Genomic DNA, 24,523 nt, shown 5'->3' with positions numbered 1-24,523 from the left:
CCTCCACAGGAGCTAGTTTAAAAGTTCACATGGAGTGCAGCTTTTAAGCTAGAATTAATAAAAGGAAAATAAAAGCATTCTGATGAAATCAATTTCTTTTCATTTAGATATTTTACGATAGATCGAAAAATTTATCAAGGTTCGATGTAAACCAAAATCACTGTGCAAATTTATGCAGTGGACCATCAGATGTTATACAAGATTTTACAAGAGGTAAGTTTCTATTATACAATTATCATAAGTTTGAGGTTAGAGGATGATAATCATAAGTTTTTTACAGTATTTCATTTCTTGACTTTTCTATTTCTCCGCATTTATACTGTTACAAATATATAGATACAGGATATTTGGGCTAAATTTCACAGTTCTCATAAAAGGAAAAGAAAACACAAAATCCCATACTAAAATAAAAGTATTCTAAAAAAAATTTTAAAACCTCAACTAGATTATGGCTAAGAGATTACTCAAAGTAGCCACCCTCAGCTTCCATCATGGCTTCATGCATGCTTTACTCACAGTATCCCTGAGAAGATCATCAAAGACCTCCTTGATCTTGGCCACCAGGTTGGCTTTGGTGTTTCAGGCAGAGCAGTTGATGCCTTTCTCAACCATGCCCCTCACACAATAATCCACAGGATTACAATCAGGAGAATTAGGAGGCCAGAAATTGGGGCATGTGAAATTCAGACAACCACTTCTGACTTTTCTGGGCATATGGCAAGGAGTAAAAAAACATGCAGCCACACATATGGCTTTCCAACAGCACCCGTCTCCAGGCAGGGTTTAACCACAATTTCCAGCTGCTTCACATAGCTGTCTGAATTGAGCCTAAGGCCCTGTTCAAAGACGTGGAGTAACATAATATCACCTTCACTGGAGACACACACAAAGCCCATTACAGCTTGGGGGAATGAACTAGGCTTTCATAATATGTGGGACATGTCTATGTCACATGGCCCTTACAGTGTTCACAGAGCATTGAACAGCAGTCATGATGTCAGCATTTTGACACTTATGTGAATCATGAGATAGGTAACTCTTTTCCAATATTCAGATGGCTTCCAGTCTTCCATGTCAGCTAACTTTTTCTCAACAATTTTAATCTTTAATCTTTATGCTCTCCAATGCTGTTGACCATTCACCAATACATCTTGAAGAAACGAGGCATAAAAATTTGTCAAATTTAACCTATACACCTTGTATGTAAACAAGAAGAATTTTAATATATAAAAAAAGTAGCATTACTAATTAAGTGTTTCTAAAAAGATATCTAATAATTTTCAAATGAATATTTTAATTATGGTAGTTATTCTTTTCATTTATTCACTTATTTAAAGGTGTTTCCTATGTGATAGACAAATTTAATGGATCCTGCCAAATTCAACCTCTTTTCCAAGCTTTTGATGTGTCACAAAGCAGAATGGAAAGTGGTGCACAGTTGTTCTATTTTGACAAAACATATAAGTATGTTGGCCAAGTAAGTAATATCAGTTTTATTACATTTCCTTTTTATCTCATTTATTATTTAGTTGAAAAACTAGCAGATTAGATATACCCTGGCTCACCGTTGATGAAATCAAAACTGAAACAAATACTAAATATTATTATGCAAGATGAAAATATTTTTTTAAAACTACCAGAAATAATGGGTTGTGTTAGACAAAGCGTATTATTCTTCTGTGTGGAGGCGCAATGGCCCAGTGGTTAGGGCAGCGGACACACGGTCATAGGATCGTGGTTTCGATTCCCAGACAGGGCGTTGTGAGTGTTTATTGAGCGAAAACACCTAAAGCTCTACAAGGCTCCGGCAGGGGATGGTGGTGAACCCTGCTGTACTCTTCCACCACAACTTTCTCTCACTCTTACTTCCTGTTTCTGTTGTGCCTGTAATTCAAAGGGTCAGCCTTGTCACACTCTGTGTCATGCTGAATCTCCTCGAGAACTACATTAAGGGTACACGTGTCTGTGGAGTGCTCAGTCACTTGCATGTTAATTTCACGAGCAGGCTGTTCCGTTGATAGGATCAACTGGAACTCTTGACGTCGTAAGCGACAGAGTGCCAACAACAACAATTATTCTTCTGAAATAGAAAATAATTTCTTCTAATTCTATGTATATTCATCCTTAGTTGCTCACATTTTGGAGTTGAGCAACTGAATTAAGGAAAGCATCCAAGTATCAAAAGAAATTTTCTAGTCAAGTCCCATAAAGACATTTAATTTTTCTTGCTCATACCAGAATAGAGAACAGCTATTTTAAAGTACTTTAACAGATAAAAGAAAAGAATATTTGGAAATGAAGTTTTGCATTTATCTCATTGGCCTCATCATGGATTGCCATCATATGTGATGGTGGTATTTCCCATTAAAGACAACGTACGAGAGTTCAGCTTTTACAAACAACCTGCACAAAATGATTTGTTTATAGTGATCGAATGTATGTGCTGTACATTAGTTCACTCCATCAAATCGACATTGCTTGAACAAGTGCAAGATGTACCATGCGTCAGGTATTGAAATGATAATCATAGAGCAGCATGAGATTAAGTGTTTTGCTCAAGAACACAATGCACCACCTGGTCTAGGAATTGAAACCATAATCCCACGATCATGAGTGCAACACCCTAACCACTAGTCCATGTGCTATCATATTTAACGATGCATATTCAGGAAGCATATGAGTTGCATGTAAATCCTTCCATCTGTTGAAATATTTTCATAGAATATGAAATGTTAGTTTGATGGTAGTTTTATGATATGTTAATTTGCATCAGTCTGCACTGGGATAATGTGCATACTACACACATTCACATTCTGGCTTACAACAAAATGGTGATTTGCTTTATAGCTCATTAATGTTCAGCATTTTCTACCTATTATCATATCTTGCTTTATCTCATTTATTGCTGTTAATCTTTTGCTGTTATATGCAATGTCTTTGTATTGTCTTATCTACAACCATTATATTTTATGTCCTTACATGGTTTCACTTACTGCTATTACAGTATCACATCCTTTACATTGCTTAATATGTTGCCTTTTCAATGTAATGTCCTTACTTTGTGTCATCTAATACTGTTAAAATGTCATTATTGTTAATGCACTGGCATCTTCTATGAAGCAACTGAGTAAAATGTGTATACATACTACCTACTACCTTCTATTCAGTCATCTCTATCATGTCTCATACTATAAGCCCATAAACTATCATCATCATCATCATCATTTAACGTCCGTTTTCCATGCTGGCATGGATTAGACGGTTCAATTGGGGTCTGGAAAGCCAGGAGGCTGCACCAGGCACCAGTCTGATCTGGCAATGTTTCTACAGCTGGATGCCCTTCCAAACACCAACCACTCCAAGAGTGTGGTGGGTACTTTTTATGTGCCACCAGCACAGGGGCTAGAGGGGGCTGGCATTGACCATGATCGGATGGTGCTTTTTACGTGCCACCAGCACGGGAGTCAGTCAAGGCGGTGCTGGCATAGGCCACGTTCAGATGATACTTTTTACATGCCACCAGCACAGAAGCCAGTCGGGGCAAGGGGGCTGGCATCGACCATGTTCAGATAGCACAGGGACCACAACTACAATTTCCATTTGATTGTGATTTGATTTCATTTTGATGTTGATGTACTTGACTCAATAGGTCTCTTCAAGCACGGCATGTCGCCCTATGATCCAAGGATACTTTTTGAGTTGGCTGGTTATGCAACATTGGTGTAGGTTATAGCTGTGATCTCACTTTATTTGCTGGGTCTTCTCAGTCACAGCATATCTCCAGAGGTCTCTGTCTTTCGTCATTTCTTCTGTGAGGCTCAATGTTTGAAGGTCATGCTTCACCAGCTCATCCCATGTCTTCCTGGGTCTCTCTCTATCCCAGATTCCTTCTACTGTTTGGGAGTGGCACTTCTTCACACAGCTCTCCTCATCCATCTGTAATACACGACCATACCAACTCAAATGTCTCTCTTGCATGCCACATCCAATGCTTTTTATGTCTAACATTTCTCTCAGAGCACATACACTCTGTCATGTGTGCACACTGACATTACACATCCTACGGATCATGATAGCTTCATTTCTTTTGAGCCTACACATGTCTTCAGCAATCATGGCCCATGTTTCACTGCCATGAAGCATGGCAGTTCGCACACATGCATCGTACAATCTACCTTTCACTCTGAGCGAGAGGCCCTTTGTCATCAGTAGGGGTAGAAGCTGTCTGAACTTTGCCCAGGCAATTCTTATTTTAGTGGTCATGCTCTCTGAGTATCCACCTCCACTACTGACTTGGTCCCCTAGATAGTAGAAGCTATCAACTACTTCTAGTTTTTTCCCCTGGCATGTGATGGAATTTATTTTCTTAGCATCTGTGGTATTTATTGCCCCTATGCATCTGCTGCACCCAAAAGCTATCTTCCCGGTTAATCTTCCTTTGATGTTGCTGCACTTTTCATGCGTCCATAGCTTACACTGGGTACATCTTATGGAATTTCTACTTACACCTTTTCTACAGATCAAGCAGAGCCACCTACCTGAATGGGTGTGTGATGTGGTCACCTTCCCACTTACTAGAACTTTGGTCTTTGCAACATTGACTCTAAGGCTCTTCAACTCTAAACCTTGCTTCCACTCCTGGAATTTCTTCTCTAGTTCTGGTAGTGATTCTGCTATGAGGGCCAGGTCATCAGCATAGAGGAGCTCCCAGGGACAACCTGTCTTGAATTCCTGTTACTGCCTGAAGGACAATGATAAATAAGAATGGGCTGAGGGCTGATTCTTGGTGGACCCCTACTTCTACCCAAAATTCTTCACTATACTCATCGCCAACCCTAACCTTACTAACGACATCTCTGTATAGGGCCTCTACAGCCCTTATTAACAATTCATCAATCCCCAGCTTCCACATCACCCACCAGATAAGGGATCGAGGGACCCTGTCAAAAGCATTCTCCAAGTCCACAAAAGCCAAGTATAGGGTTTTTTTTTCTAATCCCTTCTTTTTGAAACTGTATTCTTCTGAAACTCACTCTAATGAAATTTTTGGCTCACCACTAACATAAAATTATTCAAACTGAACATTAAACATATTTACCTTGCTCAGTTATCTCTATCGACTGCAAAGGAAGTGCCTGTAAAGACAATGAGTACTGCTTGTTTCTCCTTAATTTAAATTATTAAAATGAAAGATTTAAAGAAATATTACAAAATGGAATGTTTATTTTCATTTTAATATATTTCCCCTTAAGAAAAAATTCAAGCATAAGTTCAGTTACATATATGGCTTTTAATTTAATGTACTCCAATAAACAAGTAGAATTTTGTGATTAATTTAATTTAACGAAAAAACATGTTTTATTCTCTTTTATAGCAACATGTTCGTGGTATGTTGACAAATATCTTTGAATCCTATGTGGCTTCATTTCAAAATAACCTCTTTCGCTTCTACTTTCTGGATGTAAGTGACAATTTTAAAATTTAGTTTTATGATAAGCATTGTAAAGAGCTAATTAATCATATTATCATATGCTTAATGTATGTGTGTTGTTTACAAGCCAGAAACTGCAATTTTTTGTCTGAGAAAGAGTCCTTTCAAGATGTATAGCATAAAAAAAAACAGTATACTTTAGAAATAGAAAAAACGAAATCACCCTGGAAGTGGAGACAAGGGCACCAGATACAGTATTTCACTGTTTTTGCCACTTATCAATTCCATACATGTGCCTCACTTTGGAAATGCAATTGGAATCACTAGTCTGAAATACATACAAGGGGATGCTGAAAAGTTCCTGGCTTTGGGTAAAAGAAAATACAGGAGGATCAGTTGATTATGATTTTATTCAACATACTCCCCTCTCAGATTCACACACTTATTACAGCAGTTCTTCAGTTTTTCTAAGTCTTGTAGAAGAACTCGGAGGATTGGACCTCCGGCCAGGCCTTTTGCAATACCCTCAAAGCCAGGAACTTTTCAGTGCTCCCTCAAACTAGTAGAGTAAAAACTATTTGCTGATTTACAATTGCATCAAACAAGTAGAATAAATTCAAATTATGTAATAGAAGCCACACTATAATGTTAATGTTACTAATATCATATACATAATGTATGCACATTGTTATTGTTTTAGTAGTGAAATACTGTATCTGCTGCTCTTATTTTCTTTGTCAGAGAAGAAACATTGCAGTGATAATTGAAACAGAAATAGTTGTCTCAAAGAATATTATGTTAATACGAAAGTTTAGTTCAAAACAATTGTTACTTCTATATTGTTTTAAAATACACTGTATGGTCTAGATGAAAACTGTATGTAATTTTCAGAAATTTTTACTAAATAATTTTCGGGAAGATTGTCATTGGCACTGCCCTTAAATACATAAGTTTGGCATTAATTTTAATGTTTTATTGCAAGATGTTTCTTTATTCAACACCTGTTCATGAATATCACCTACTATGTCTAAGTTATCGAAGAAAATAGCAAATAGTGATTTGGTAAGGTTTTACCATTTCAGTATACTAGAGATTTTAATTAGTTTCATAACTATTCTACACCTGTTATTGTTCTGGGTGTTATAGTTATAAAATTTCCAAAGTACTTGGAATCAAAATTTAGACACTAAAACAAATCAGCATTGAGGTTTAACCAAACAGAACTGCATAACAGAAAAGAATTTCACCATGTGCCAGGAAGTCAAATAATGGTTTCTAACTCTGGATGTAAAGTTTTAGCACCTATAGAATATAAATCAAGACATGACAGAATTGGCCAATATCTACATTGGTTAATATGTTGGCATTATAAAATCAAAACTGCTGAAAAATGGTATAAGCACCACCCTGGGGCTATAACTGAGAGAGAAAACTATAATGAGTCTTTGGGGCTTACCTGTACTTTTAGACAGAACCATCAAAGCTAATAAACTGGATATTGTTGTAAAAGACCAAAATAATAAAGTTTGTTTATTGATTGACATGAGTATCCCTTGTGATCATAATATTGCAACGAAAGAATTTTACAAGATCAGAAAATACAAAGATTTGCTCATTGAAATTGAAAACATGTGGCATTTCAAGGTGGTTATAATACTAGTGATTGTAGGAGCACTTGGGATGATCAAAAAAAGGAACTGAAAATTATTTGAGAATGATCCCTAGTTTACCATTTCTGCAAGAAGTGCAAAAAATTGTTTTAACTAGTACATTACATGTAGAGAAGAGCATTGTCACTGTAAGAACAATTACATTACATGCACATAATTATTTTTCTACATAACTTCATCTGATTCTGTAAACGAACAATCTGGTATGTTCATTTTAATGGCCTATCAATGTATACAGTGAGTTTCTTTGCCCTAGGTGTCAAGAAAATATCCATAAAAATAGAAAGAAGATTGAAGGAAGAAAATCTAATAATAATAATAATAATAATAATAATAATAATAATAATAATAATAATAGCAATAACAATAATGATAATAATAGGTTTTTATTTATTACAATGACAACAAATGGGGAGATATTCCAAAAAGAATTTAAAGAAACATAGGTGGGGTCTTTACAAATAGAACTGAGTATAAGAAAACAGACATAAAAAATACATCAATATTAACAGAAATGAAATGAAGTGTAAGGATCAAATACTGGGATTTAGCCCAATCAAGGAATCACAGATTTCAGATTATCTTTATTGCCAAAGCAAGTGCTAACTCCTAGCTGTGTTCTTTGTTCTTCAGAAGTATGCTGAGAATAAGCCCTTTCATGTAGACCATACTCAACGTCATCACACATCTTTCTGTAAATTAAATGGAGGGTAATACTTTCCTTTATACCTTTACCTTCATTTCCAAGAAGAACTTGAAGTTGATGGCAGCTTGACTGCAAAGAAAAATATCAGTCCTAAGTCCTTTCAATTTTATCCATCATACAAAGGAAAACTGTCTACCCTTTCTGGACAAAGAAAAGCAGCATTGGACTTGTCTGACAACCACATCCATCTTACATGTAACAACTGTTTGATATAGCTTCATAAGTCAGCAATGCCTGATCACTGAAACTGAAAAACAATTTCATTACTTAGCATGCATCTTGAACAAGCTTGGTTTACAGCCTTTCTATATCTCTAAAGTTTGTTGCCTACCAGAAAACTGCCTCACCTCACCTACTGGTAGCACTGTTAGGTGAGAGATTTGTAGAAGTTTTCCACAATCCCTGGGCTGCATGCCCTTCTGAATAGACTGCTCAATTAATTTTGGTGAGACAGAGAGTCTCCCTGAGAACATCATCATTTTTCTCCACTGCTGATCCCTCATAGAATAAACAGTGAATGTAAAAGTGATTGCATTGTTTATCTAGTGTAGAACTATTAGTACCAAATTTTACTAGTTCTTTGACACATGATTGCAGCTTCATCAAAGAGATGAGTTGTGAGAAGCCATGTCTGACAAATGACAACTTCACCTGCAAATAGTTCAGAAATCTTTGCACATACCACAACCTAAGTGCATACCTTTTCATCATTAGCCACAGCATACCAAGTCCAGTGAATCTACAACTACAATGTGTCCTTAGATTCTTTGGATTGTAGGTTATGCTTTGAGGGAAATTAGCAGTTATTTCTATCAAGTAAACCACTACATAAAGCTCTCTAACTGGCACAACATAAGCGTATGGTTTGTCTTACAGGTGAAACAACATTAATACACCACTCATGTATCTGTTCATTTTAAGTAACAATCCCTCATAGAACTGAATTTGTTACCTTAAAAGCAAGTAAAAAATGCCATATGGGAGACATATGTTAAGGAAACAAAGTCACTGGTTCTGTTCTAATTCATGGTAGAAAATATTTCACATTTAAACCATTCATACTTGTCTAGTACAGAGAGATAACAGGGTAATGCCATAGTAGGATGGTGAGAGGTGTGCTATGCTAAGAGAAGTAAAGCTAAGTTATGAGGAATGAACACGTAGAAGGAAGTGATACTTGAGAAGTTAGCAATTAGTGATGGGGAAACCAAAAGCTAAGAATGAAAGATAACAGAAGAGAACAATGAAGAAAAAAATTATGGAAAATGTAGAAAAATGACAAAATGAAATATTAAAAAATTTAAATATGACGTGAAGGTGAGGTAGAGTGAAAGGTTTTAATATATTACATGAACAGTGAACAATGAGGAGGCCTTTGGAATTCCTCATTTAAAAATCCCAGTACTTTATATTCATACTTGTGTTTCACATTCTTCTTACCCATTTTAAACAAAGGCTGATGCAGAGTGTAGTGTCATATCACATCGATATGATGTAGCCGACTACTAAATGTAGCATGTAGATGTAATACTTGAAGGTTCTCGCATCAGAGTAACCAGTAAACATTGAAGACTCAACACCAAGAAGGCAGAAATATTATTTCATCATCATCATCATCGTCGTTTAACGTCCGCTTTCTATGCTAGCATGGGTTGGACGATTTGACTGAGGACTGGTGAACCAGGAGGTGACACCAGGCTCCAATCTGATTTGGCAAAGTTTCTACAGCTGGATGCCCTTCCTAATGCCAACCACTCCGAGGGCCAGTCAGGCGGTATTGGCGACAGCCATGCTCAAAATGGTGTATTTTACGTGCCACCTGCACAGGAGCCAGTCCATCGGCACAGGCAACGATCTTGCTCGAATGTCTTACATTTACATATACTTATTTGTTTGCCTAGCATGTAGTTAGAGATACAGCAGTAATTGTAGTGGCAGTGACAAGTTCGCTCACTGGTTGGTAGTTGATAGAGTAGAAGTTGCTGTCTGCCAACAGAGAGGGAAAGAGTAAGGAATGCACGATGCTGACTAGGAAGGAAGAAAGTATAAAGGTGGCATCGTCTTTCTTGTGGCTGAAAGTTTCTCTTCTATGTTGAGCAAAGGGTGAAGGGAAAGTGCTGCTCTTGATCATGGCTGACACAAAAGAGGAAGAGATAAGAAATGCTCTCTGTTATATAGACTATGGTCAGTAATGTAAGTCAAACTCTAAACAAAGGACTGACTTTCCTTGACCAGCACAGGTCCTTGAGGGTCAAGTGTTTCCCCATCAACCATCTGGTGTGGAGAGGATTTCCTGCTTGTTTTGACAAGCAACAAGTGGGTAGATTTGGTTTCAAATCTCAGGCAGAGCCAAGCGGGGTCCCTACACTCCTCCCCATGCAGAATAAAAAAATTCTTTATTAAAACATGCCTTACTTCTAAATATAAGTTTAGAATCTATTAATTTTTTTTACTTAAACATTTATTGGTAGTTAATTTCTAATTATATTTCTTTATAGGAAGGTTGGAGTGGTAGTCCATTCTCTGTACCAGTGAAATTGGAAATTGTGTCAGATGGCGTAAGTATTTTTAAAATTTAAATGTGTGTCTGCATGTGTGTGTGCGTGCATATATATATATACCATCGTCATCATTTTTACATCTACTTTCCAAGTGCTTCCATGGGTTGGTTAAGTGTTCACTAATACAGAAGTTTACCACTTGTTGCATTCCTTTGACTTCTTTTTTGTGAGGTTCTGCTTCCCAAGATTAGCTTTCACCACTTTTTCTCATATTTTCCTTGGGTTTCTTCTTCCTCTGATTCTTTCAACGTGAGTCTTTTTAGCACTTGTTCATCCACCTGTCACCATCCATATGGATTACAAGTCCATACCCAGAATGGCCATCTATCTGGAATGCTACATTTGATTCTTCTTATACTAAATTTTTCTCAGTTTATTTGTGCCTGATCATTTATGCACACAGACATTTCACATCCAGTAAATTATACTCAATTCATTTCTTTTCAACCTTCACACACCGTCAGCATTCAGTGCCTGTGTCTCATCATGATGCAACATTGCAATTCATATACAAGCATTATACATTCCACCCCTTTCTCAGATATAACCCCCTTGTTAAACAAGGTCACAGCACTGAAAACTTTTTCTACCTTATTCCAAACTGGCTGCTGTGCTTTCAGAACACCTACCTCCTCTGTTGATTAGGTCACCTAGGTAACAGAAGCTATCAACTGCTTCAATGGAGACTTCTGAATATTTCAAGGAATATATTTTGCTAGTGTCCTGGGGATTAAATATTTCTGTACATCTAAAACAGGCAAAACTTTTAGTTACTGTCAGGTTACCTTTGATCCCACTACACTTCTAGGATACTCATAGATCATATTGGGCACATCCTACTTCTCCTTGATCCTATTCTGCATACTGAACATGATGACCATTTCCCTATCAGTGTCATTGTACTGTCTTCTTTCCTACTATTACTACTATGCTTATTATTATTAAGTAGATTACTGGCATTATGAACTACTATAATTTCAACCAAGTTTCTCATAGATGAATAAGCAAATTTAATGGTGTGTCTCTTAAATAACCTACCATATCCACTTGATAATGAGAAATGTTTGTCTACAACCATGACCCAAATAATTATTTACTGAATAACCTGGTTCTGTATCTTTCCTCTGTTTATTTGAATTGATCAGTAGTAGTTTCAATTAGGTGGAATTTTTGCCATAAGTATTCCTCAAGTTAATAGGTGGGATTGTTGAAATTAAGTATCATATTACAATTCTGGCATGATCTGACAAATACTGTTCCTAAGTAGGCCTGTTCTAATATCTCTTACCCCTTATACTGATCAAATATTGTTACTTTTACTGCTGTGCGCCTGAAAATGTCCTCTATCCTAAGCAGTGTGGTATAGCTTTAATAGAGATAGGACGGTATTAAATTTTAATATCACTGTAGAATCTTAGTCAATGAAAATGGGATTGATTAATATGTATGATTTCTGCATCACAGAATTTTGAAATACTATTTGAAACATGCATAGGCAAATTAAAGAATGTATAATTGTCCATGCGTGTGTGTGTGTGTGCAGTAGCAGTGATGGTAACTCAGCAAGGGCATGGTCCATGGACAGGAAGTAGCAAAAGAGTAAAAGGATTATTCATATTATTGTTACTGCTGGTTTTATTGCAGGTGATATGGTAAGTAATCATCAAGCAATAAGTATAATCAGTAGTGACTACTTTAATTATTCCATTATACTCTTTGAAAAACTATACATATTATAATTTTTAAATAGTACGCTCTTAAAAGCCTTATATTTATAGAATCAATTTTTGAAGAAATTTTAGTGTTTTTAACATTAATGTAGCTTTATGCTTCATATATTTCAGAGTAACTTCTATAGAACTGATAACTATTTCGAATTTCTTGATGATATTTTGATGTCGGCATTTGATATTTCTTCATGCTACAGAGAAAACAACAAAATAACTGATTTACAAATAACATTTAAAGGTAAAAAGCAAAAATTAATATTAAAAAATAATTAAAATTTATTGGAAGTAATAAATTCTTTTCCAGTGACTTTCTCTGGGGTCTTTTGATTCTAGATAATCTGACATGCTTTGTAACTAACAAAACTAAGGAAAATGAAATATTTCTGAAGCATGATCAGAACTTGATAAAACCAGTTTACATCTCATGTCATTTAAGAGATCCCCTTTAATTAAATTTGCTGATATGACTTATGAATATTTATTTATGCAGCACCTGCACTCTTCCAGATATGTAAGCAGCAGTATATTATTTGCCATACATGTTCTTTGTAGAGAATCAGTAACTGTTCAAACTTGAAATATATCTGATTTTGAAGAAGAAACCTAGCTTTTGGGATGTATTGCTGGCAATATTATAGATGTGTGATCTTTGACTGTGAAGCCCAGCATTTTAAGTCACTGCAGATATTTACTGAGAGTTATGTAGTGTTATAGATATGCAACATTATCACTTTCCCTGAAGTTCTCAAAAGTGGAAGACCACTGGGTTGAGATGAAAAAGAACAGATTACATAAAGGTTGTCTCTAAGAAATTCAAACATGTTAGCATTGTGCTTAAAAAGAGACTAAAATGAGAGAAGGGAAAACGTTATTTATGATTATTTCCATAACCTTGGAGATGTTGATAATAGATATGAGCTTTTAGAATCAGAGAGGTTGTTCCACATAGTCTGTTCCAGTAAGCTGGGGTAAAAAAAATCTATAAAAGAAACTATGGAAGACTTTGATGCAGCAATATCATTACCAGTGATTATTCATTCAGAAAATATGACTGACTGATAGTCTTGTTGGTGAGAACATGATCAGATCACAAATGTAGTTGTCATGAACTCAAGTCCAAGGGAAGTTCAAAAGAGGTAGCCCTTATTGGATCTTTTTGAAAACAGGGGCCACATTTTTCATTAATGTTTTACATAGTGTTTTTGGTACCGAAAGACTTTCAAACTTCGTATACTTATCTATTTTGTGTTATAGAACAGAAAAATATTTTTGTATTCGAATTTATTTCATGTAAAAAATTGTCTTATTTCGATAATTTCAACCAATCACTGACGTCCATTCAGCCGATATACATTAAGTGCCGACTACATAAACAAACGATTCTTCGTTTTATTTGCTTTTTTCATTTTAAATTTGCTTTAACTCTAACCCTAACCCTAGGGTTAGGGTTAGGGTTAATTGTTTCAGAATCGTTTGTTTATGTAGTCGGCACTTAATGTATATCGGCTGAATGGACGTCAGTGATTGGTTGAAATTACAGAAATACGACAACTTTAACATGGAATAATTTATGGATTTCTTTTGTTTTTAAGAAGACTAAGAGAAAAAGATGTTTTATATGACACATTCTACCAGTGTTCCAAGTTTCAAAGTGTTTCGTTAATGAAAAATGTGGCCCCCGTTTTAAAAAAGATCCCCTTTATTAAATAGTGAATACTTATCTGTCCCAATTCAAGAAAGGTTACCATCTTTGGACTGTAAACACCATATATATATGCACTACTCTTTCTCTAAATTGAACTGGTGACATCAACATCTGTAATTTTGACTGGACTTCAATCATATTTTCTGACTGAATAGTTATTAAGAAATAAACCAATATAAAATAATTAGTCCGAGGTAAATTCCATCAAGATGTATACACATGCACGTATGCACACACACACACACACACATCTCCTGCTATTTCTACCCTTATCCTCTGACTTCAACCATGATACTGTGCATCTCTCTTTCACCACACCCTCACACACTTCACATTATCTGTGCTTCTACCAGTTAGCTCCCTAACTCACTCCTACTTCTGCCTTCCCCTATTTCCATCTGACATCCTGACAAAGCAGATGTTGGAGTATGGTGCAGTCCTCTGGCTAATCAGATTCTGTCAAAAATCCATTTCTTACCAGCATGGGAAACATACGTTGATGATGATGTTGATATACATACATTCAGTCACACATACATACAAATATATATATATATATATATATATATATATATATATATATATATATATATATATATATACTAGCAGAGATACACAGTGTTGCTTGGGATTAAAATGGTATAGTTTGTATAAAATATATTACAGTTGTGTTGAAACAGGTGATACGGGAAAGTGCAGCATTGCATTTGTGGAGTAAATGATGGTCTAATTCGACTAAGCAATATGTAATACGTCTGTTTGGAGGTTTCCAGGCCCTAACTTACCATGGAAAGTTGGGAGTAGTGAGATTATGTAATTTTTGAACCCACCAAAAAAAGTTGTCAGTGGATATACTCACCTTTGAGGCAGTCAGCATTGCATCTAACATGACCCATTGTATGGTTGATAGTCAAATGAATGGAGGTGTAATGGAGATATTGTACATAAATGGGTACTTTCCAGAAATGGGCTGCAATGGGAGACAGCAACACGGAAGTGAACTGATGAAATGTTGCAGAAGGTAAAGGGTTGACATTGGATTGATGGTGTAGCTGTAAAATAAGAAACATATATATACATGCACACACATGAGGCGTTCACTAAAGGTTTCCTCTGATCCACTTCTAGTTATTGCAGGAAACAGAACTTGTACAGGTATAATCATACATTAATCATACATGTCTGTAAATGTTACATTGTAAATTACAGCTTTCCACTAGTATTCGTTTATTATTTACGGCTGTTGAAGTGGACTAAGATGTTATAATGGAGGCAGTTGAATGCAGATCAGTGATCAGGTTCTTATACTAGAAAGGTCGTATACCAAAAGAGACTTCGATGAGATGAAAGAAGTTTATGGTGACAATGCATCATCATATGACATAGTCAAGAACTGACATTGCCAGTTCAAATATGGTCAGACATCAGTGGAAATTGCTTCTATTTCTGGATAGCCACATTCTGCCATTGATGATGACACCCTCCATAAAGTGAAAGCCACCATTTTGGAGGATCACTGCGTAACTATTCTGCAGCTATTCCAAGAAGTGAAGGTAAGTGTAGGGTCTGTGGAAAAAATCATTCACAACCATTTGCACATGCAGAAGTTGTCTGTGCAATAGATTCTCCGGATGCTCACACCTTTTCAGAAGCAGGAACAAGTCAATTGCTCCCAGGCTCTTTTGACAATGTGCCAAGAAAACAAGTAGGACATTTTCAGCAGACATATCACACAAGCTAAAACATGGGTCCATTGTTATGATCCTGAGACTAAAATCCAGTCAAAGCAATGGAAACATGATAACTCACCACCTCCAAAAAGGCTCATGTCCAGCTCTCAGCAGGCAAAGATGCTCATAGTCTTTTGAGACCAGTGTGGAGTAATGATGATGGATTTTCTGGAAAGAGTACCACAATTGATGGGGCATATTATGCGTCTCTGCTACAGAGATTGCAGGACACCATCAAAGCAGAGAGGCATGGTATATTCAAGACAATGCACATGTTGCCCAGATGAAAGCACACTCCTGCTGCTATGAAATCCGTCCTCCTCCCGACTTCACACCATCTAATTTCCACCTCTTTCCAACTGTGAAGTCTTTTTGAAGAGGAAGCACTTTTCGGATGATGATGATGAACTTATTCCCAAGGAAAAGTCATGGCTCCAGATGCATCCTACACACACACACACACACAACGCAAGTGTGTGTGTGTGTGTTTTGGATTATTTTTATTATTTTTATTATTTTATCTGGTTATTTTTATTCATTCTAGTTTGAAATACTGGAGCATCTTATGTCATCCATTTAAGCCATTTTAAACATAAAAATATTTTGCATGTACTTCCTATTGATTTTTAATTTCACAAAGAATCAGCTAATGTTTAATAAAAAAAAAATTAGAACTAATATATTAATTCTATATTATCTTTTTCAGGAGCATACAAACTAAGATCAGTAAATTTTATTATAGCAGCAGTAAATAAGATAATTGATTTTACACATCTACCTCTCATAAATATTCAAAATCCTGAGCTTTCTTATGATGAGGACAAAACATATTTCAGATTCTCTTTAATTGATCCAAGTCCACAGCCTATTGGTAAATATTTTCAATATTTATTTTCATAATATCTAACTTGTTAATTACTATAATCTAAAATGTATAACTTTTGATGTTAACAATACTTCACACAATTTTCATTTCCCAATATTATCATAATTATTTTGATTTTTATGAAAGATTGGGCATAGCTGTGTGATCAAGTAATTTGCTTCCCAACTGCATGGTTTCAGATTCGACCCCACTGCATAACATCTCGGGCAAATGTCTTTTACTATAGCCTCAGACTCACCAAAGCCTTGTGAGTGAATTTGGAAGTTGAATAGAAATAAATCTGTCGTGTGTGTGTGTGTGTGTGTGTGTGTGTGTGTGTGTGTGTAAGTGAGTGAGTGCTTCCTTGTCTTGATACCATGTGATTGTCTTTTGTTTTCAATCTTTCATGGAAACATATCCAGTCATGAGGAAATATCACCTTGCTTGGAAACAAGTGAAAGTTGGAAACAGAAAGGGCAGAACAGTTTTAATTTCCAAAGCCTGGCAGTGTACTACAGTCTAATACATTTACTTAGCAATATTTCCCTCATTTGTTTTGTAATTATTGTGAAGTATATGTTTTACTAACATAACAAAGTCATAATAAAAGCAAAGTTGTCTCCATTCCTGCTGAAATATTTAAAAACTATTAATCAAACTAGAAAAGCACTCAGAGAGCACAGATCTCTGCCAAGCAGCTCATTTCCACCCATATACACACATGCTGAAAATCACCCAATTTCCCAAACCAACACCGGCAAAAACATAACCTCTTTAGCAGGGTTAAAAAAAAATAACACAGCCATATGATTTTTTAAAAAAAACCTTTAAAAACAGGAATCATCTTAAGCAGTTATAATACATCAATGACCACAGCAAGCTAGTTTCACCATACCACTAAAAAGAAACAACAATTACCTAAAACTTGAGTGATACACACACAACGCAAGTAAAATTACTAATAGAGAAACGAAAATAAACTTTGGAAACAGTAACGCTACCATAGGTTACGTTGAAACGATGAACATGTTTTCAAGGGAGATAATCAAAGAACACAACATTGTAATACTTCATGTAAAGTAAATATAAAAAATGATAAATCCTTTAAGAATCCATAAAAATTCCCGAATACCTGCCAAAATTTCATCATCTGTTTCTTGTGTCATTACTAACTTTTCCTGCACGTTTCATCAAATACCATTCGCAACTTTTTGAGTTACTTTGCACACAGACGGATAGACGGACAAACCAATGCCAAAGAAAACGTAACCTCCTTCCTTGGCGGAGGTAATAATGATGCTTGTTTCTGCTGTTTTTTTACCAGTGCATAATTATATTTGATGAGCTTTTTAAAGATCTCTGCATTAAATATATTAACATTAACAAAGTTATTTTTTATATAGATCATGTCTCTGTCTAATTTATTCTCAAAATAATTCTAGTTTTCTATGTCATCTAGCATAGATTTTTGTGCATTTATTTACTTTCATTAATACTTCAGCATGTGTAGTAATGTCTATACTTTGCTAATGAAGTCATCATAAGACTGAAACTTATCCTGAGGTTACTCTTGTACTTGCTGAAATAATTAAAACTTTATCAATTATATTGTTTTTACAACATTGTAATTTTAGAATTATCTTTAATTAGCTTTCTAATGCTTACTGTATTAAATTTGATAGTACTAACTTAATTATTCTTCTTTACTATACTCTGACAAACAATTAAGAACCATTTCAAGCAAAAGAAGTATTGCACACTTATCATCAATAAAGCTGCTAACAGTGGCTGGCATGAGAATCTCCTAGCAAAGCTGCCTGCCTATTGGTACCATGTGTTTCTTATTTCATGGAAATCCAAGTTTCTGTTGTACTATTGCTGTATGTTCTGACAAGTTTCTTTTCATCCCATTCTCACTTTTTTCTATATATCACTCACAACTTTCCTTCTATGGTATCAAAAGGGTTAACAAAACATTAATCTAAAATATATTTCGATCATTCGTATTTATCTATTTCTGCAGAATTATTCACTGTTAAATCAAATCTTAAGCCTAATCCAAATCTTAAGGCAAAGACACAATTAAAAATACAGACTCCAAATGAATGTGCATCTTCATGTATTAAAAACAACTGTAAGGCATTTACATATTGTAAAGGAAGGAAAGTGTGCCAGTTATTCACTGAATCACCTACAAACAACCAAGATTCTGACGACTGTAATATATATACCAGTAAGTGAGGTATTTTATATTTTACTATTTTTATTAACTTTATAGTTTTCTGAGATTATTTAGTTAAAACTTTATTAAACACAAACAAATCATCTAACCTAGAGCATTAAATTTCTAATTCTTTTTATTTAAATTAAAGAAAATTTTAAATTTTATTGACTTTTTATATTCTTCATGTGCAGAGAGAAGAAGCCTATCTTTCCTTCTACAGGAGTCGGCTGATCACATATCGCTTCTACTCTGGCCCTTCTCATTCATTCATCTTTCCTTTTCTCATTACCTGTATTGACCTCTCTGCACAAGTCTTGGCACTAACCACAATGCACAGTACTTCCTTATCAGAATGACAGACTCCTAGAATTCTTGCTCTGTCTATGATTTTCCTACAAGTGTTGACTATCAACATCACAAAAGGAACATTAGCCAAATCAGTCTCACCAGTTTTGGAAGGCTGTGTTCTTAACTGCTTTTTAATTTTGCATTATATATATATATAAAGGTGATGAGCTGGCAGAATTGTTAGCACACCAGACAAAATGCTTTAGTGTAATTTCATCTATTCTGAGTTCAAATTCCACCAAAGTTAGCTTTGCTTTTCATCCTTTCAGGGTCAATGAAATAAGTACCAGTTGTGCACTGGTGTCAATGTAATCAACTAGCTACATCCCTGCTAATTTCAGACCTTGTGCCTAAAGTAGAAAAGATTATATATATATATAATGAAACTTTTGAGAAGTACTATTGTTATAGAAACAGACCACCATTTCAGTCAAGTATTTCAAGAAATATCAATACAATAGCATGATAACACTTTATAGAGATGGTTGAAGTAGAGGTGGAAAAATGTTCAAGAATAACTCATGAGATGTTTATATCATTTGAGTAGTAAACAGTTCATTTAGTATTATTATCAAAGGACTCTGATTGAACATCATCATCATCATCATTTAATTTTACTAGCACGGGTTGGATGGTATGACAGGAGCTGGCAAGATCAGGAGTCACATCAGGTTCCATTGAAAATTATTTTTGATATTATTCAAGGAATTAGGGGGCGAGGTGGCAGAATTGTTTGCACAGCAAGCAAAAAGCTTAGCAGCATTGTCTTATTCTGAGTTCCAGTTCTGCCAAGGCTGACTTTGCCTTTCATCCTTTTGGGGTCGATAAAATAAGTACCAGTTGAGCACTTGGGTTGATGTAATTAACTTACTCCCTCCCCCCTCCCACCCACCCACTCAGATTTCTGGCCTTGTGCCGAAATTTGAAACCAATATTATTCGAAGAATTGCATAAAATCATGGTGCTTTTGAAATGTTTTTGAGATTCACATCATATTTCTTTTTCTTGAGGGTATTAAAGATGAAGTAAACATTCCTAATTAAAGGTTGTTTCTTTGTATTCTGTCCATAACAGAATATATGTTTGTTATTTTCTTTTTATTGACAGAAACTAAGGAACAGAAAAGTAACTCTTTATCCAGCGATCAAGTTTTAAGGGATTTGAACTCACTTATTCATTCTGGAACATTTGAAATCAGTTTCACTGTGGACACAGTAATAAATATTTTTTTATTTAATTTTAAATAAAGTTTGATGTATTGCTTATGATGTGTGTACCAATACTGCTGGAATGGGTTATGGTCCTATGTAATGTTATTTTAGCTGAAACTTGTAAAATTTTTGAATTGTAATTTTACTCAGTTTCCAAATTCTATAGATTTAGAAATGGTGTTATAATTGTTTGTGAATGCAATATTTTCTTCCAGCCTGTATGTTTTAGGTGTATACTTGGGATTTTAAAATCTGAGACTTTAAAATTTTGGGATTTTTTGGTTGCTTTTATGATATTTAGTGGAGCAAGAACATATCTTACTTTTTCTGTTTTTGTCTTCTTTTTTTTTTACTGATTTTGGTAAATGTGTTTGTTTACTGTTGAAGTGTAGAGGTACAATGGCCCAGTGGTTAGGGCAGTGGACTCGCAGTCATAGGATCGTGGTTTCAATTCCCAGACTGGGCGTTGTGAGTGTTTATTGAGCGAAAACACCTAAAGCCCCACGAAGCTCTAGCAGGAGATGGTGGTGAACCCTGCTGTCCTCTTTCACTACAACTTTCTCTCACTCTTACTTCCTGTTTCTGTCGTGCCTGCAATTCAAAGGATCAGCCTTGTCACACTGTGTCACGCTGAATATCCCCGAGAACTACGTTAAGGGTACACGTCTCTGTGGAGTGCTCAGCCACTTGCACGTTAATTTCACGAGCAGGCTGTTCCGTTGATCGGATCAACTGGAACCCTTGACGTCGTAAGCAACGGAGTGCCAACAACTGTTGAAGTATATTGAAAATGCTATAATTATTGATTATCCCAAGATTAACTCTGATAAAACAGGGTTGAGCTTCTTGTCTTTCTTTCTTTTTCCAGGCTCAATACTTCTAGTACATCGTTCAGTGTGTCCTTCCTTCCTTCCTTCCTTCAGATCAGTGGTTCTCAATCATTTTTTACCTATGAACTCCTTCAATACCTATTTTACTCAGTTGGACCCTCATAGTTATTCAATGCTTAAAAATTCCTAATATATTTTTATAATTATATATTATTAAGAATTTTATTTTAAAAATTGTTAAAATATTTAGACATATTGTAGAAATGCAAGCAATTTATTGCACAAATTTTAACAACAAAATTTTATATGGATCTTAAGGGTCATATGGACCTCTGTTAAGTACCACTGCTATAGATGATAGTGTTCATTAGAAGATTTGGCTGGTTTTTCTTACAGATTAAATAATTAGACGAAGACCTGTTACTGTGAAATATGATGTAGTGTGGCCATTATTAGAGTTTTTAACACTGCTAATTACTTTGAATCAAGTTTTACTGTGGCTTATGTTGGGTTTTTATTTTTTATTAGTTTTCTGCATAGTTTTGGTTTTTCTTTATTTACTTGACTAAAACTAAATTTTATTCAAGTTGATTGTTTCAGTGGTGTAATCTGGGTTATATAATATTATATTACCCTGTGAAATAATTTTTGTAGAAACTTCTTTGTTTCTTGAATACGTGTACCACAAAGTCTATGTTGTTGCTTAGCCCAGGTTGACAAACTGAGTGACCATATGATCAAAGGAATTCTTCAAGGGTGTCTTTCATTTTCAGTCTTCTCTGAAAAACATGCCTGGTCATGGTGAAACATTACCTAACTGGGAAACAGGTGAATTTGGCTATTAAAAATCTGCCTCTACAAATTCCAACTGACCCATGCATGCTTGAAAAAGTGGGCATTAAAACAATGATGCAGAGAAGGATATATATATACTACAAACAACACCAGATATTAACAGAATACAACACACAAGAATTGTATGCATTCAAGAGACATCTTCTTCACCCTTGTAACAGTTGACTATAATGCTGCTACACCAGTCATTGAATGATGTCTCTCTCTCCCTCTCTCTCTCTCAACTTGGCTTGGTTTCATGAATGAAAATCAAGAAAGGGCTGGTCCACATTGACTGCAGGCATACTTGTGACTGACAAGGCCAATGCAGGACAGGCAGACACGACCATAGTAGCTGCAGTTGAAGGTCTGGTCAGGATTTGATGATATGGTGTTGCAGTTCTTCCTCCTATTCCTTTTTTCCTTGAAAGCAGCCCTGTGAATATTTTTGAAGGAGGAGTAACTGTACAGGTGACTAGACCATATTCTATTCTTACATATATTTTAAGCATCTTGGTGGAAATTTCTGATGGATCCGAGGCCTTCCCTCACTTCATATCTTTAATTGTCATGCCTTTCTCACTTTGTGAACTAGAAAAGCTGGTCCTTGTCTATCAAATCCACTCACAAGGTTCAACTTGGTTTGCCCTGTAAGGGTGTAATTAAGGATGTGAAAGGTCCAGTGCTGGGATAATTTTTGATTCCATAAAAGTATTTTTCTTTTTTAGACCATTTGTGAGTTTGATTTTTTGTACTAAATTTATGCCATGTGGCATGGGTACTTTTGTTGTCACTCAGATTTTGTGCTTTATGTGTTGGCTGCTTTGGATATTGTTGTTCAGAGTGCAGCAAAATTTAAAATTGCAGCCAATGATTTAGTAGGAAGACAGTATCTTTACTTTTCTGTATTGATTTTGTGTTCAAGTGTTTGTGTTTATATGTTTAAGAGTTTTTAATGCATTATGTTAACAATTCATATTTGTGTTAGTTTTTGACATTTGGGCAGTAATATCACTTCTAAGATTTTCTTACTTTTTTAGCATAGCTTGATGTATACATACATAACTGCATGCATTATCAAGTGTATTCTTTCTGTTTTAAAATGATAGATGTGATTGATATGAGAGAGAAGAAAATGTTCCCTGTGTTAAAGAGCAGCTTCTTACATGTACTCTGTAACTAGTTCATTGTAAATCCTCACATATCATAATCCAAAGAACATTTATAGATCTATACACTATCTTTAATCAGTCTGGATTAGAGAGAATGAGATGATATCACAAGCTATTAAAGATGTTTTTTGTGACAGTTCTCTTGTAGTTCTCAGACTAGAAATATGTCATTTATGACACTATGGTCTAATACAAGCCAAAAGTTGCCTCCTTTTCAAATTCATTGTATTCTGTATTAGTTTTTCAATGTTACTGCCATTATTTATTTGCTTGAGATCATCATAATTTCTCCGATGTAATTTATCCCTTTCTATCTTTGTATCAATTAATAATGCTGACCCCATGGAAAGTTTTTTCTTTTTCTACATAACATCGATAGTAAAAATTTGTGGTTAAAATTACTTAACCTGTCTGAGATTTCCAGTTTTCACAGCTTTTCTTATCATCATTGCTTATGGAGCTCTTTTATTTTTCCCATTGAAACATATCCATAGATATTCATTGTCACCCCTCAACAAGGAAACCCAAATAATTTTGAAAAGTTCTGTGATATTCCAGAATATTCTTGCAAAATTTCTGAACACTTCTTCTTTCACATTGTGCATACTATCTAAACACTACCTGCTGTTGTTTTTCCTTTTGAATAGATAAACCTAAGTCAATATTCCATCTCAACTTTTGGTGGGTTGTTTAGTCAGTGAAGGAGAAGAGATACCTGTAGTTCTTGCAGATGTTCATATTCTTTGATGCAAGTGATGTTTAGGCTGAACTTTTTTCTGTCTTTAAATCTAACTTGTTCTTACAGGTGGTTCAAGTTATCTAAATTCTAAATATTCCCTTAATATCTTTTCTTTTTTTTTTTATTTATCTTTCCAAACTTGTACCTTATCTATTATAGCACTTTACCATTATCTTATTGTTTGTTTCTTGGCTGGGCTCCCGCTACGACTTCAGTAGTAATCAAAGGTTTGCAATAATATGTCTCAACTGTACTCAACATCCTTGCAATTTTCTATCTCTATCTGCAAAAAGTGCAGGTCTTTTAGAAGCATCTTTTGGCTTTCAAATTGTTTTCTCTTGTTAAAGTTCTTCACACTTCCAACATTGTTTTTATTTTAATTTCACTAATCCATAGTGTTGGGCGATATTATTCCATTGAGCGTGATAATCTACACTTATTATAAGAAAACACAGCATTTGAAATTAAATGTTTCTGTTTTCATGTCAATATTTAAACATGGTTCTTTTTAAAGTTTTCAATTCCTTCTTTAGTAGGCAGCTATAAGTGAGAAAATAGTATAATTAGCTCTGCTGAAATGTTAGCTAATTAGATTGTACAGGAAATAGTTTTCCTCAATAATTGTCAGAGCTAAACTTTTTGAAAGAACTATGATGTTGTTTAGCAAGGTAATATGAACAGATATAGAAATGCTTCAGATATAAAAATGGTGGTGGTGGTGGTGGTGGTGATAGTGGCTGCGGCGGTGGAGGTAGTGGCCATTCCAT

The 24,523-nt window shown here is 35.1% G+C and overlaps 1 protein-coding gene across 1 annotated transcript in view; it reads left to right on the top strand.

Annotated features, from left to right (window-relative positions):
- The window catches only part of LOC106879769 (uncharacterized), a 124,107-nt gene that overhangs the window by 78,271 nt on the left and 21,313 nt on the right, over positions 1–24,523 (top strand). The window contains exons 17-24 of the mRNA XM_014929460.3: positions 108–213; positions 1,338–1,477; positions 5,375–5,461; positions 10,306–10,365; positions 12,213–12,336; positions 16,240–16,404; positions 18,422–18,631; positions 20,078–20,184. Of these exons, the coding sequence (XP_014784946.1) occupies positions 108–213; positions 1,338–1,477; positions 5,375–5,461; positions 10,306–10,365; positions 12,213–12,336; positions 16,240–16,404; positions 18,422–18,631; positions 20,078–20,184 (999 nt within the window). The remainder of the gene's footprint in view (positions 1–107; positions 214–1,337; positions 1,478–5,374; positions 5,462–10,305; positions 10,366–12,212; positions 12,337–16,239; positions 16,405–18,421; positions 18,632–20,077; positions 20,185–24,523) is intronic.

This window comes from Octopus bimaculoides, chromosome 10 (assembly GCF_046866305.1).
Source record: "Octopus bimaculoides isolate indiv1 chromosome 10, ASM4686630v1, whole genome shotgun sequence".
NCBI lineage: Eukaryota > Metazoa > Mollusca > Cephalopoda > Octopoda > Octopodidae > Octopus > Octopus bimaculoides.
This window is presented reverse-complemented; position numbering and strand designations above follow the sequence as displayed.